The following is a 15,443-nucleotide window of genomic DNA, read 5'->3' as shown; positions in this document are numbered from 1 at the left end:
TATTTTTAATATGATTTCTTATGTCTTGAATTACATTTAAATGGAACTTACATAATTTTTTTCTTAGTGCACTTTCATGAGGCACATTTTTGTTGCAAAATGTTTCTAAAAACTATTTAAATTTAGTGTTCTGTATCTTATTAAGGGAAATATTTGCACTTAAAAGTGCTTCACATAACTGTAAATTAAAACCGTCTTGATCAGTTTTTCTTGAAGCTGCCGCTGAAATGCATGCTTTATTCTCTCCCATCCACTTTTATGTTTTTATGTTTATTTGTGATTTTTTTCCCTTAGGTTTGAGGGCTATAAATAGAACGTCCACAATATTGCAGGTGCATTTCATTTTTAATCCCAGTAATAAACTAATGAATGGGACAAAAGTATGCGATTTTATGCTCGAAAAATATAAGTTATTCGCTATATGTACAACAACCAAAAATATGTAATAAAGCTTCATTTTGTGCGAAATATGTAATTTTTTTATATCGTTATTCTAATTATTTCATTCTAAAACGCAAAATATTGGGTTGATATTCCTAATAATAAAAAATATGTTTTTTACAAAAAATCCCAACTTTAATTATTATTATTATTATTATTATTATTTGTACCATAACCTATTTGTTAGGTGGACCTTTTTCAATAAATATATATGTTCAGGTCCCACGAGCACCGCCTTCAACTTGCAAGGCGGTCTGGGGCCCCTGGTGCAGTCCCCGGGCTCCCCGTCGCGTCTCATAAGCGGCCCCTCCAACAGCCCGTTCCCCCTGATGCCGATACAGCATCAGGGCCCCGTGGGGGCGGGCTCGTCGTTGGTGCTCGGCGTGAACCAGATCGGCAACCTGGGCCGGATGGGCGGTCCCGCCTCCGGCATCGACAAGGCCCGCATATCCGAGTACAATTTGTTCTCGGACGGGGCGGGGCACGTTTCAAAAGAGATCGAAGACGAAGCGAACAATTACTTCCAGCGGATTTACAATCATCCGCCTCATCCGACCCTGTCCATTGACGAAGTACTCAGCATGCTGAAACGGTTCCAAGACTCGCCGAGCAAACGCGAAAAGGAAGTGTTCAATTGCATGCTGCGCAGCTTGTTCGAAGAGTACAAGTTTTTCCCTCAATATCCGGACAAGGAGCTCCACATCACCGCGCAGCTTTTCGGCGGCATTATCGAACGCGGCATCGTAACGTCCTACGTCACCCTCGGGTTGGCGTTGCGCTTCGTGCTGGAAGCGTTGAAGAAATCGGAGGGATCGAAGATGTACTATTTCGGTATCGCGGCCCTCGACCGCTTCAAAAGCAGACTGAAGGAGTACCACAAGTACTGCGAGCACGTGCGCGCGATTTCGCACTTCAGCGAGTTCCCGCAGCATTTGCAGGAGTACGTCGAGTTCGGTTTACAAGGTGGGTATACTCAGACCAAAAATATAGTGCTTTTACAATCGACCCAATATGAGTATCAGTTTAGGATAGTAAATAGTATTGCAGTAGTCTTTAGTTTCCGAAGACAAATGGATGTCAAATGTCAAATATATGCTTTTTTCTGCCATCTATGGACTTTTATGCCCTTTATTTTTTACATGTATAGTTTACTGAAAATCAAGGAAAGGATAGTCAAACAAAAAAAATTACAACATAATATTTACAGTTTTTAACATAAAAAATTAATAGATAATTAGGAGCATTTATTAACATTATTTAATAATAAATTAGTGATTAATATCTATATACTTATACCTTACTTAAAGCATTATTGTTTATTATTTATTTTTACAATCAGATCTATTATTATTATTATGCCAATTGACTATTAAATGCCGTTCTAAATTTTCTATGGTTAATTTTTGTCTTTTATCGCTTAATATGCTTTTGTACTTGGAGAACGTCCTTTCGACGTCGACCGAAGTAATTGGCGCGAATTTAAATGATGCAAGATGTTCTGGTTCCACATAATGAAAATCATTGTCAACTAATGATAAATTTTTTGAAATTTTAAGTAACTTTTGAAACCCTTCATTTTTTGTTGTTACACTATAAAATTTATCAAGAATAATTTTCCCTATTCTGCTTGGAACTTTTTTCGACAAATGTTCGCATTATACTACTATTGAAATTGACTTTAACGAAGACATTTGTTCGGTCTCTAATTTTTTAATCACGCCACTTAAAAAACTAAAATTGGGTCAATTTTGTTCTCGAAAAATATAAATTTTTTATATCGTTAATCTAATTATTTCATTCTAAAAACAAATGTTTTTTACATCAAATCTTAGCGCTAATGATAATAATGAATAAATGCGGATAAAACAACAACGGGAACCTTGCAGGAATGGAACCGCCTAGTAAACCCGAAGGTTCCGTGTTGCCCGCCAGTTTGGCAACTATGCTGGCTCCTCCGAATGTTGCCATTTCGCAAGTGTACAAAACGACGTCGGTGGCGGCGAGCAGCACTCCGACGTCGAGCAAAACGAGCACCACCACGGCCAACACTCTGAGCAGCAGGCCGTCGATAGCGAACGCGACCAACATAGACACCTTGCTCGTGGCGACGGAGAAGGAGGAGAAGGCGACCGCGCCTCCCGAGGCGTTGCAAGACAAGATCGCCTTCATATTTAACAACCTGAGCCAGTTGAACTTGAAGACAAAATGCGACGAGTTGAGGGAACTTGTTTTGGAGGAGTACTACCCTTGGCTCGCCCAGTACCTCGTCATGAAACGGGCGTCGATCGAATTCAATTTTCACGGTCTCTATTCGAACTTTATCGACACCATCGGCATGCCCGATCTCTACAAGATGGTCGTCAAGGAGACGTTCAGGAATATCAGGGTCCTTTTGAGGTCGGACAAGGCCATCGCCAACTTTTCGGACAGGTACGAACTGACATCCCACTAACAATTCCTGTTCGATGATCGGTCAGTCACATCTTACTATTTACAAATCTTCCGTTGGTTTCTTCGGAGCTTCACCGAACTCGGCCCGCGTGCTACCCAGTATTCGTTTGTGTACCGCCTGAGGGGGGCGGAGCCAAGGGAAAATTATCTCGGATGACTCGGTTACCGTTAAGATGTTTCGGATCTTTATATGGGCCATTCATTTTTGTTGTATATTGTTATGTACAAATATACAGTAGGGAAGAGGCAAAAGATTCTCCGCTTAACCTCTTAAATGTTTAAATTATATAAATATATATTTGAGAAATTAGCAGTTTCAACCTAATCTATTTTTTCAAAGAATTTATTTTTGAACGTGATTTTACCGAAAGGTAAACGATATCGTGGCAGCGAAACAAATTGTGGTTCAGCAACATCATCGTATAGCAAAGTAACGATTTGTTGTATGTTGTTAAGGTAATATTTAGAAAAGTTCAAACTTCGACTCCTTGTACCGTAAAATTGAAGTCTCTTCAAAAGCTTCAATAGCTTCCAATACCTTTATTTCTATAATTGCTTTCAATGTTGATTTGCCCGAAAGGTGAATCTCCTGAAAAATTTTATTTTTATCAAAATACAATACAATTCTTTCATTTACCAAAGCCTCATTTAGGGGCGAGGCCTAAATCTGTTGTCCAAACAATGCGGGCTGTTTTCTAGATGTCGTTGTTGTTGGTGTAGGGGACCTAAAGTGTTTATTTTTCTCCAAATTGCAGGTCTTTGCTGAAGAATCTCGGCCACTGGCTCGGTATGCTTACATTGGCCCGCAACAAGCCGATTTTGCAAATCGAGCTGGACTTGAAATCGCTACTGGTCGAAGCCTACCATAAGGGACAGCAGGAGTTGCTCTATGTCGTTCCTTTTGTGGCTAAGGTTCTGGAGTCGTGCGCGAAAAGTAAAGGTAGAGCCTCCCGTTTCCGTGGCCGCTTAGGTTTTCTCGAAACAAAAAAAAAAAATGGTCGTTTGCAGTTTTCAAGCCGCCGAATCCATGGACGATGGCCCTAATGAACGTGTTGGCCGAGTTGCACTCCGAGCTCGATCTCAAATTAACCTTGAAATTCGAGATAGAGGTGCTGTGCAAAAATTTGGAAATCGATGTCGCCCATCTGAAAGCGGCGGTCTACTTGAAGGACCCGCACAGGGTCAACAAGATCGAGTACCAACTCTCGCCGATCGTCAAGAAAGAGACGGGAGGATCGACGAGTTCTAGTCAGATCGTTAACATATCCGACCCGGAACTGGCGAACATTATCCCCGGACAGGCTACCAGCTCCCCGGTATGGGCGGTCCAAAGATATTATTTTAGGAGGGAACCTTATTCTAAAAATGGGCGTGTCTCTATTGGGAGTACGCTATTCTTAGTCTCCAATGTCATTGTGTCATCATATCATTATCGGGTGTAACGTTCTTGTTTTCAAGTGACGTGGCCTTTAGCCAAGTCTAAAAAAATGAACTGAGGTGGCTTTTACTTGATGAAAATCCATTTATCAAAATAAATAAGAACTAAAAGTTCAGATTTTCACGAAATTATATATTATGACATGACAATTGTTTCTACAACACCGTGTCTTTATCAATCAATCAAAAATACATTGGATAAAGACACGGTGTTGTCGAAAGAATAATATATAATTTCGTGAAAATCTGCACTTTTAGTTCTTATTTATTTTGAAGTCTAAAAAAGGCGAGGTCTTAATATATTTATGAAAACTTCACTTTTTTTGTGGACATTGTGAAATGTCAACTCTACCCGATTGGTGAATGAAATCCATCCTATTTCAAACTATCCACTTATTAACTTTATATTCAAATTTAACTTTCCAAGAAATAAATGGAATTTACACACATCGAAACGTCAATCGTGCGCCCTTAGGCAGTTGATGACCAAGACACGCCCACTGATGCGTCGTGAATTGTAATAACAACCTTGAAAATTCGTGTTTCAGGTGATAAGGGTTTGACTTGGCATTACGTAAATAAAAATTGAACAGTGGCCGTAGGGCTTGGATTGATTTTATAAAATTTATTGACAATATTGATACACCTTCCTTTATTTACAAGAGGAAAAATAAAAACAATTTTAATATTTATCATACAAAAAATATACAAAAGGGAGAGGGATTTAGCTGCGTCTTTTTTAAATCAACCTTCCAAGTCCTGAGGAAGGCAAAGGCAAAATTGGAAAACGATTGAATGATTTATGTCCCTTTTTTAATAAACTTACGTTTAAAACAAAACGTGACGCAACAGGCCGAAGGGATTTTACTACTATTTTGAAGCATCAATAACAAGAAAGAGGTTTGAAATTATCGGTTCCACCGTACTAACATAAAGTGAGTTGGAGTTCTAAAATCATATACACCGTTTCATCAACTCCATGTTTGTAGACAGTACTCAAACAACGGGACTTTCAACATGATTCACTATAAGTTTGAAAAACAAAAGTTATTGAACTAAACATTAAATCAAAAAAGTGTCGATTTTTTTTTAGTTTCGATTACGGAAATCCGATTTTTTTTTTTTAGTTGATTAATTTAGATAATTTATTGCTCAAAAAAAAATTAAGAGTTTATATATGACAAATTATGAAGCTGATGATTATCACAGAAACTAATCACCGAAAGAGAGAAGTCAAATCATGCAATCTTTGACTAGGTATCTTAGAAAATGGTAAATTCCTTGAAGCTGTAAAAGGATTGCTTTATTAAAAAGTCTTTGACCAAGTTTTTGAACGTGTTTATTGGGAGTTGACTTGTTTCGAGCTAAAGTTTATTTAAAAAAAAAAATGGATGCCGTACTAATATGTTGTAGGCCAAAAACTAGCCACACTCAGTTTATCAGACTAAAGCAAGTGGGAGCCAATTGGAATATGATATGCTGTCAATCATATGTTCCAATCTACATTGCCCTTTAGGCTACATAGTAGAAAAATTGCTCCGTGGTGGTGGTAAATTAATTCCCAAGAATTTTTTGGACTTTGTCCATTATTTACTTCGTCAATGTACATTTGAAAGAAGATTAAAGAAACTGCTTTCCCTTCGTTAAGGGTTATTTCAGAGTTAGCTTCAGTAAATTTCTTTTTTTATTTATTAAGCAAGTAGTGTCGTCAGCAAACCATTCAAAAGGGCTTCAGCAAGGTCGATATAAACGTGAGTGAGTTCATAAAATAATACAGTGTTAAATTTCCATTTCTGGAATGCTTCTGTAATGTCTAAAACTAAATTGAGAATGCCTGAAACAATGTTTTTATTTCTTCTGAAACCAAACTGATTATTAGTAAAAATGCCATTAATTTTTTAGCTATACAATTTTTGAAACAATTTTAAGTAGGTCAATAATTTTCAACAAAATCATTACCTTTTTTAAATACTGGTATTACAAGAGCTTTTTTTAAAATGTCTGGAAATGTGGTGGATAAATTAAAACTTATAAGTTTTTTGAGAGGCAGTAATATTTCATTCTTGCCGTCTCGACTATTTTTATTTTAAGTTCAGCAAGCGCAAAATGAGATGGTGGTTCAATTTTCTCCAAATTTGAAATGGGATCTATATTTCACTGAGCTATATTTGCAAAAAAATGTTGAATTCATCAGGAGTGATGAGGGCTTTCCTGTATGGATTGCTCTATTGTTATTTATAATATCCCACATGCATTTATTTTAGCTTTTCTTATTGCAGCTCGATAAAGCTGCATTGATTAACCAATTCGGAAAATGGCGAAAGTTGTTATCTCATAACACGTAAAATGTCATTGAATCAATTAATGTTATTAGAGTGGTCAGAATATAAGCAAATTCCAAGACATCCATAAAATTACCAAATTAAATTGTTATCTAAAATAACATCCCACGATGTACCTGATATGAAACTGTGAGATTGGTCAGTCCCTTCTGTGTGATCGGCCTGCACATTTTTTTTGGATCTGTGCCAAGTGTCAGGTAATAACTGAGATCGCCAGATCTAATTCACTGATCTGCGGAAATTTTTGCTCGGAACTTATTAAAATGTTAAACACGCATCTCATCTGGTCGCCACATACACCGTCTGTTAGCTAAAAAAATCAGTAAGTCGAAGGGTATTTGTTTCGTTGGTGTTATAATGCACACGAAAGTCTCCTGCTGTTATAAGGTTCTTTCTAGCGTCAAGAGATTTTAAAACTTTTTCTATTGCTTCCAAACAGGCGTCAAATTGGCCTAACGGCGATCTATATACAGTGAAAACAAACAACCTTTCAAATACACAAACACACACACATACACAGTTTGACAGCATCGTTTCTGTGATTAGATCGTGCAGAACGCGAGCACCACGCCCACCTCGTCCCTGACCGCCCCACCGGAGCCCCGTTTCGGCTACAACGACATCCAGATCAACGGAATGGGCGCGTTCCAGGTGCACACGGTGATATCGCCGTCGATTTTGCTTTTCCAGACGCAGCCCCAGCTGAAGCCGCTGGTCAGGACGGCTATCGAACGCGCCGTTCAAGAGTGGATCGCACCAGTCGTCGACAGGTCGATAAAGATCGCCCTGCAGACCTGCGAGCAAATTATCAGGAAGGATTTCGCCTTGGAATCGGACGAGGACAGGATGCGGATGGCCGCCCATTATATGGTGAGCCGTTGTGAAACGCTGGTCGAAAACAGCCGACTATAATCCAATCCCGAGTTCGATCGCCTTCCCACCACTTTGAAATTTGGATTACTGCTTCTATTTTGCGTTATTATGTTCAACACGTAAATATTGCGTGACAAAGTGCCGTTTCCTGACGTTTCCACAAGCTGCTGCAATAATCAATACCTGCTTATATATGGTTTGAGGTGGGCGGAGCTAAAGGAGGGGCGTCTCGAATATTGCTTGCTTATAGATTTCTGTATAAACCACAAGATCGCTTTCGAAAAATGGTCGCTGGGTGGGGCAAGTTCGTAACGCGTAGCGCGAAGCAGCGTTTTATTTTAAAAAGAAGCCGCTTCGCGAAAACCTTGGAGCAGAGAACGGAGAAACAGAAAGAAACTGTTTTTTTCGACGCTGATTCGATCTGTACCAATGACGGCCCTCTATGATCTACCGTTCAGAGATCTCGAGTTTAGTGAGGAGCGCGTATACTTTCGAAAAATTCGATTTCATCAATTTTTTCGAAAGTAACAAAAAAAAGTGTACAAATGGAATGAAATGAAATGCTGTTGTTAATTCCAGGGGTTAGAATCATATCCTTTGCAAGTGATACTGCTCTCCTTTTTGATGGCAATACGATCACTACTTAACAAAAATATTGCAACACTGACCAAAATATTTGATACAGAACGTAAACAATTAAAAGACAAGTTTTGAACTAACTGTTGTAAAGTCAAGAGAATACTGTTATGTTTATGATGTTAACGCATAAAATGAATTAAAAAAAAAAACTAAATTTATGATATTAAAAAAATATATATATCGAAAAATCTAGACACTCCAATGTCGACCAACCTACTTGTCGGTATTGTAACTTATAGTTTTATAATGTAGATCGAGCTATTTCTGATTAAAAAATTCGAAATGCCTGACGAGCTCCCGTTTTACATATTTTAGAATGTAAAGAAAATGCAGCCGGTGGCGTTATTATTCGGAGCGTTACTTCACTCAAAAATTGCTACGCGCCATGACAAGTTGCCATGACGCCTCGTCTCAAATGTCAACAAATTCACTTTGAGTTCCCAACAAAAATATATTTTCAGCGTTCGGTTTCAGGTTCGTAACTTGACCGCAGGCATGGCGATGATCACGTGCCGCGATCAGCTTCTAACCGCCATCAGTACCCACCTGAAACAGGCTTTGAACGCGAACTTGGTCACGCCCAGCGGACAACAGAAAGACATGATCGAACAGGCCGCCAATATCGTGGCCACCGATAACATGGAGCTCGCGTGCTGCTTCATACAGAAAACCGCGGTGGAAAAAGCGATACCGGAGATCGACAAACGATTGATAAGCGAATACGAGCTGCGCAGGATGGCGAGAAAGGAGGGCCGGTGTTACTGCGACGCGATCGCTCTCACTTATCAAGTCGAACGTATGCCGGAACCGATCCGACTGAAAGTGGGCGGACTGACGTCCACCCAGATGGCGGTTTACGAGGAATTCGCCCGGAACATACCCGGATTTTTACCGAACGAACGTGACGCGTCCCTATTGATGCAGAAAACTGCGATGACGCCGCTCGAACCGCAGCCCCACCCGGCCACGCCTTTCCCCCCCGTCGCTCAGACGACGTTGCCGAGCGACGATATGACGCTGCTGTTCGAGAAGCTGACGGCGGAGGTGGAGCAGTTTATCCAGCTGACCGGGCAACAGGCGCAGTACCTGCACATGAACAACAACATGGTCGTCATACGGGACTGTTTCGTGCACTTTTTGAGGAACCGAGACGTCACGCCTCCGCAGGCGATCGTGCAGAAGGTCAGTTTCGCGATAAAACGTTTAGCTGTGTGATCCCTTGGATGATCGGTTTACAACATTTTTCTTCCAATATCATTGTATATTTGCAAGTCAAACGGCATACGGGGCAGGGCTTGTTTCTAAAATCGAGCAAAATGTTATTCTAAAACGTTGTTTTCTTTTTCAATAATTTTAAATACTGTTTTAAATTTTTCAAAATCAATTTAGCAAATTTTTGTTCCAGTCCCGTCGTATATCGCAAGTCGCGGCACACTAGGGTAGGACAAAAAATACAAAAATTAGGCAAAAATAGACTACCCTTGTTTCAGAGAATTAATCCAAATCTTATTAAAAAAAACTTGTTTTTTGTCCTATAATACTAAATAAATAAATAAATCAATTTAGAACAATTTCAAACGGCATACAGTTGTTTTTTTTTTCCAATAATTTTAAATACTGTTTCAAATTTTTCAAAATCAAATCAGTTTAGCAAATTTTTGTTCCAATTCCATCGTATATTTGCGAGTATGACAAAAAATACAAAAATTAGGGGAAAGTAGACTTGACTTCCCCTGTTTGAAAAAATTGAGCAAGATGTTATTTAATTTTTTTTTTGTTCAATAGTTTTGAATATTGTCTCAATTTTTTTGAAGTCAAATCAATTTAGCAAATTTTTGTCCCGTCGTATATTTGCGAGTATGACAAAAAATACAAAAATTAGGGGAGAGTAGACTTGTCTTCCCTTGTTTCGAAAAATTGAGCAAAATATTATTTAATAAAGTTTTTTTGTTCAATAATTTTAAATACTGTCTCAAATTTTTCAAAATCAGATCAATTTAGTAAATTTTTGTTCCAGTCCCATTGTATATTTTTGCAAGTCAAACGGCATATAGGGCAGGACTTGTTTAAAAAAATTGAGGAAAATGTTATTCCAAAATTGTTTTTTTTTCTTCAATAATTTTAAAACATTCTACCCTTCTTTCAATAAATTAAACCAAATCTTATTAAAAAAGAGTTTTTTATCCCATAATACTAAATGAATAAATCAATTTAGTAAATTTTTCTTCCAGTGCCATCGTATACTTGCACGTAATACAGGGTAGGACTTGTGTCATAAAATTAAGCGAAATGTTATTTTAAACGACTGTTTTTTTTTTTCAATAATCTTAAATACCATCTTCAATTTTTCAGAATCAAATCAATTTTGCAAATTTTTGTTCCAATCCCGTCATTTATTTGCAAGTAAATCGGCATACAGGCAAAAAAGAAAACACAAAAATTATTTTAAAAAAACATGTTTTTTTTATCTCGTAAGACTAAATAAATAAATCAATTTAGAAAATTTTTGTTTCCGTCCTATCGTATATTTGCGAGTCGCACGGCATACAGGGTAGGACAACAAGTACAAAAAATGAAACAAAAAAAATTAAACAAAATGTTATAAAAAAAAAGTTGTTCACTGTCACATAATTTTAAATTCTAAATAAATAATTTAATAAAACAATTTGGAAAAAATTGAGCAAAATGTTATGTCGCAATAAGTGATTAATTTAGAACTAACCAAAACGAAACAAAAATTACACTCTTTAATTGCGACAGTTTTTGTGCCAATACCTTTTATATAACAGCATTGCGGCACCTCATCTCAAATAATGTTGCTCCACACTCCTCTATAACTTACCGAACTATAAGATAAATGAGTTTCAAGTATGTCAAAATAGAGCATTAAGATCGATCTTAAAGTGTAACAGATACACTGCTGTAAATCTAATGTCAAATGTTGTTAATTGCATGACGGTTAAACAAGGAATTATTTATAATGCAAATATTTTTATGTATAAATTAAGAAATAAACTATTACCTGATTAGATCTTTGATAAAGTAAAATATTTTAACATCGTGCATAGTTACTGTATGAGAAACCGCAATGATTTTATTTTAGTAGATAGGTATTGGTCTAACCAAATGACAAATTTTATTCTGTGTAAGGGTCTCTCTGAAACTAATAAACTGCCAAATACCTTGAAAAATTGTGATAATTTCCATAACTCTGAAACTATGTTGAGGGAATATGTGATGTCTGTTTTATTTTAATTTTGCCTATATCTTGATTTCTGGTTATGGTTATGTTGTTTGTTGGTTTTGTTTGTTCATGCATCTTATACAACTTTGTAAACAATTGTTTTTGTATGCAGCATCCCAAGCTAATGAAGAATTATTATTATTATTATTATTATTATTATATTATTATGATTATTAATTCTTTTGGCGGAGTCTGGCGGTTTGTGGATATTTGGATTTTTCCGTTTCAGTGCGTCGAAAGCTTGCAGGATTGCCTCGTGCCGACGTTGAACGACACCGATCCCGTCGTGCTCCGTTTCAAAGAGGTGATCGTCCGGATATTGAAGACTATGCAAGACCATCGGATTTTCGGGCAACAGTGGACCAACAAATTCACGACACGTTACCTTACGGACTGTCGGGACGAACAACAGCGCTACAACATCGACGCGGTCGATACCCTGATTAAATCGGGCCTGGTCAACGTGCCCCAGTACGATATGGCGCTCGCGCAGTGCCTCGAGAACGGTCTCAACTATATGGGCGTCAGTTTTGCCATGCAATTGGTCGAACATTACTTGATCAACGATCGATCGGGAAGTTTTATCTCGGAGAGCGACCTGTGCAATACGATCGAGATATTGGCGAAGATCCAGACGCACACGCGTCCCCCGCCCGAAGGTCTGGGCAACATGATGGACATACTACGTCAGAACCACGACTCGTCGGTTTTCGGGGAACGCGCACCGATGGGACCCACGGTCCACATACACAACGGCATTTTGCAGGTGAGTCTCGGCAGAGTGACGATTAAAAACGCGCATACGGCAGAATAGGTATACTCGAACCAGAAATATAGTGCTTTTACGACAACTTTGTAACCGTTCGGGCTACGAAATCTAGATTTACCTCCTTTGTAACCCCCCGCGAAATACATTTACCTATAAGAAGTGGCCTCGATCTGACGCCGGCGTCCATCTTTTTTTTTTTCGGATATTGAAATTTGAAGCGATCGACTTCATGTTCGGCCCATATATACAGCTTTGTTGAACTTGTTGAAAATTGGGGAGAATGGGGGGTTTGGAAAGTATTAAAATAAAATCGCATGTGGAACGGCCAGTAAAAAAAAACATTTTTCAAAAACCGTTTACAAGACCGAAATTCTTGAACAAAAAGCCGCAGATGGTTCGGCTCCACAAACTTTTATTCTAGGACATTTTTTTTTTAATTGTACAGGGTGCGCCACAAATTCGAAAATACTCCCCCTATTGTTGAAAATGGGCTATCGCTGAAAGACTGTGTTTCGGATGTCGGTTCATTTTACATGGAGATATAGCCCGCGTAAACAGCAGTATTTCAGGTTTTCACCTGTTGTACGGGGTGTTCAAAATATTAAATTTTATATTCAAAAATTAACACGTGTCTTAAATTCTCGCAAAGTGTTTAAAAAATTTTTTTTTTTAAATATTTTGGCTTCCAGAAAAAAACTTTTTTCGAAAACTATCAACCCGATCAGCAAAATTTGCGAACCAGGAAATGCGGGAGATCCGGGACCATAACTTTTCTAACAGGCATTTTTCCATTATACACAGGGTTTTTCAGTTATAGATAAAAATCTAAAAGACCCTGAAAATCGTTCTTTTCGCTATTAAATTATTCGTGAAAAAGCCACACCGAGGGCTACAATTTTTCTATTTAAGGTTTTCTTCCATCACACACACTGCTCGAGACGTTTGAAAAAAATTGCTATATCTCGCGCTCAATCTAGACGCTATGACGTCATTTACCATTAAGCGTGGATTCAGAAAACAAGTATTTTCTCGAAAAACTCAAACTAACTAAACTAAACTAAAACTTTTACGTCTTACATTTTTTGAATTATGTACCGTGCGTTCAATTTATATTGATAACATTTTAGGTGGCTGTAACTTTTTTGTTTTTAGGTATATCAAGATAAACAAAAAAATGTAAGGTTGATAGCCAAGTTTTATTCCAAGTGACAAATAAAACAAAAACAATTTTCTGACATATAAGCCTACATCAGATTTTTTAAGTGGAACATGTTATTGAACATATATATGTGTTTAATAGAATATCTTATTCCGATTGCAATGATCAAATCGGCAATAATAGGAATTTTTTATATATTTTAAAAGAGTGTCGGAACTGACTGCAACAATAATAATTATTTACATATTTAAAGTAGAACAAAAACACTGTAAATGACAAGACACACTAAAGTAAAAAATTCTTTAACTGTTCTAAATATCTGACCACCATTTTTCTGAACACTCTAATTGTCTGATGTTTTTAGGAACGTTTCCTGATTGTCTCTTAATTGATTGATTGCCTCTGAAATCCTTTGCCGAAGTTCCATGACATTAGTACAAGGAGTTCTGCGCACGTGATTTTTTAAGTATTCCCAAAAGAAATAAAAGTTAAGTGGGGGCTGTTGTTAAGAATGTTTTTAATTTGCACAGCATTATAAGAGGGGCACCGTTGTTCTATCACATAATCAGCGCTGATATATTTAGGGGTAATTATTCTATATATTGTTCTGTTTGGGGCTCTAAGAGTTGCAAATAATGATCACCAGTTAACTTTTGATCTATAAATAACTGACCCAAAATATATTCAAAAATATATTCATTATTTGATTGGTACTCCTGGGTTTTTATTTCGTGTATTTGTCCAATATTTTAACAATAATGACTTGGATAATAATTCAACTCTCAACGTTGCTTACTAATATGTCAATCATAATATTATATTATGCAACAAGAGCGGGTAAACTCCATTTGACTCACGAGTTTATTTCACACTAGCGGAGCGAATCTTTAATAAACGAGTGAGTTAAAAAGTTTACCGAACGTGTTGTATACAATACTTTTTCTACGGCCATTAATTTTTGGGTACATTTTGCCAAGCAACACGAATACATTCACTGACATGAAAGTCAAAATTGACAAACGTCAAAATTCAAGCCGTGTTGTAAAATCTATGAAAACATCCGATTGCTCCCATAATAACCCGGAAATGTCTGAAGTGGCTCGAATCAGTGAAAAATGAAACTGACGTGGAAAAGTGAGGCTTCCCGTATGCAAGATCGGTGTGTAATTTTCCTATTTTTGCCGATTTGTCTAAAACGAGTGGACTAAAATATAAAATGTGTGCATCATTGTAATCGGAATAAGATATTCTATTAAACCCATACAGTGAAAACTGTGTATTACGAACAAAATTTGTTGTACTATTAGGTCTCTATACAAAGCTATGTATTATTCGACTCTGTATAACGAATTTCTCACTCCTCTATATTGAAAGAAAAAAGGGCACATCAAGTAACAAAAGAAGGAATGTAGGCCGACTTGTAATTAATACAGTCTCTCACCTTTCTTTCTAAAGAACATATAACAGTGTTAGTAGCTGCCAATACGACTGAGGGAGCTAGTCAAGATTGGGAAATCAACTAACCCACCATGTTTTAAGAACATCAAGCATTTGCCGGTCACTTACAAGGCAGATAAGTCTGCATGGATGACATCGCAAATTTTTGAAGAGGAGATACGGAAATGGGATGCAGTATTAAAGGGGAGGAAAATATTACTTCTCTTGGATAACCGCCCTGCACATCCCCATATTCCAATTCTACGGAATATTTAACTGGCATTTCTTCCATCCAAAACAACAAGTGTATTACAGTCGCTGGACCAGAGCTTAATAAAAAGTCTTAAGAGTCGATACAGGAAAAACATTTTAATGGAAATGATCAAAGCCGAAGACAAATTTTCCATTAATATGCTAGATGCAGTCAACTTTATTAGTAAAGCTTGCAAAAAGATGACAGCAGAAACAATTCAACAGAATGCGCACAAGACTTGGAAGATGATCAGCCACTAAGCGAGTCGTTAAAGCAGTTTCAAACAACAGTTACGTTTACAAGTGAGAAGTTGCAAGATTTTATGGTGATATGTCAGGATTTGCCTACAACAGCAGACTTGAAAGAGGAAGCCATATTACAACAAGCAACAAAGGGTG

At 37.4% G+C, this 15,443-nt stretch overlaps 1 protein-coding gene across 2 annotated transcripts in view; it reads left to right on the top strand.

Annotated features, from left to right (window-relative positions):
* LOC132697993 (CCR4-NOT transcription complex subunit 1) overlaps positions 1–15,443 on the top strand; it is a 35,460-nt gene that overhangs the window by 10,949 nt on the left and 9,068 nt on the right. For both annotated transcript variants that reach the window (XM_060663808.1, XM_060663807.1), the window contains exons 5-11: positions 661–1,404; positions 2,328–2,871; positions 3,648–3,832; positions 3,901–4,208; positions 7,218–7,541; positions 8,658–9,365; positions 11,657–12,193. In XM_060663808.1, coding sequence (XP_060519791.1) covers positions 661–1,404; positions 2,328–2,871; positions 3,648–3,832; positions 3,901–4,208; positions 7,218–7,541; positions 8,658–9,365; positions 11,657–12,193 — 3,350 coding nt within the window. The remainder of the gene's footprint in view (positions 1–660; positions 1,405–2,327; positions 2,872–3,647; positions 3,833–3,900; positions 4,209–7,217; positions 7,542–8,657; positions 9,366–11,656; positions 12,194–15,443) is intronic.

The sequence above is a fragment of the Cylas formicarius genome, unplaced genomic scaffold (assembly GCF_029955315.1).
Source record: "Cylas formicarius isolate icCylForm1 unplaced genomic scaffold, icCylForm1.1 PGA_scaffold_2__14_contigs__length_35257938, whole genome shotgun sequence".
Lineage (NCBI taxonomy): Eukaryota > Metazoa > Arthropoda > Insecta > Coleoptera > Brentidae > Cylas > Cylas formicarius.
This window is presented reverse-complemented; position numbering and strand designations above follow the sequence as displayed.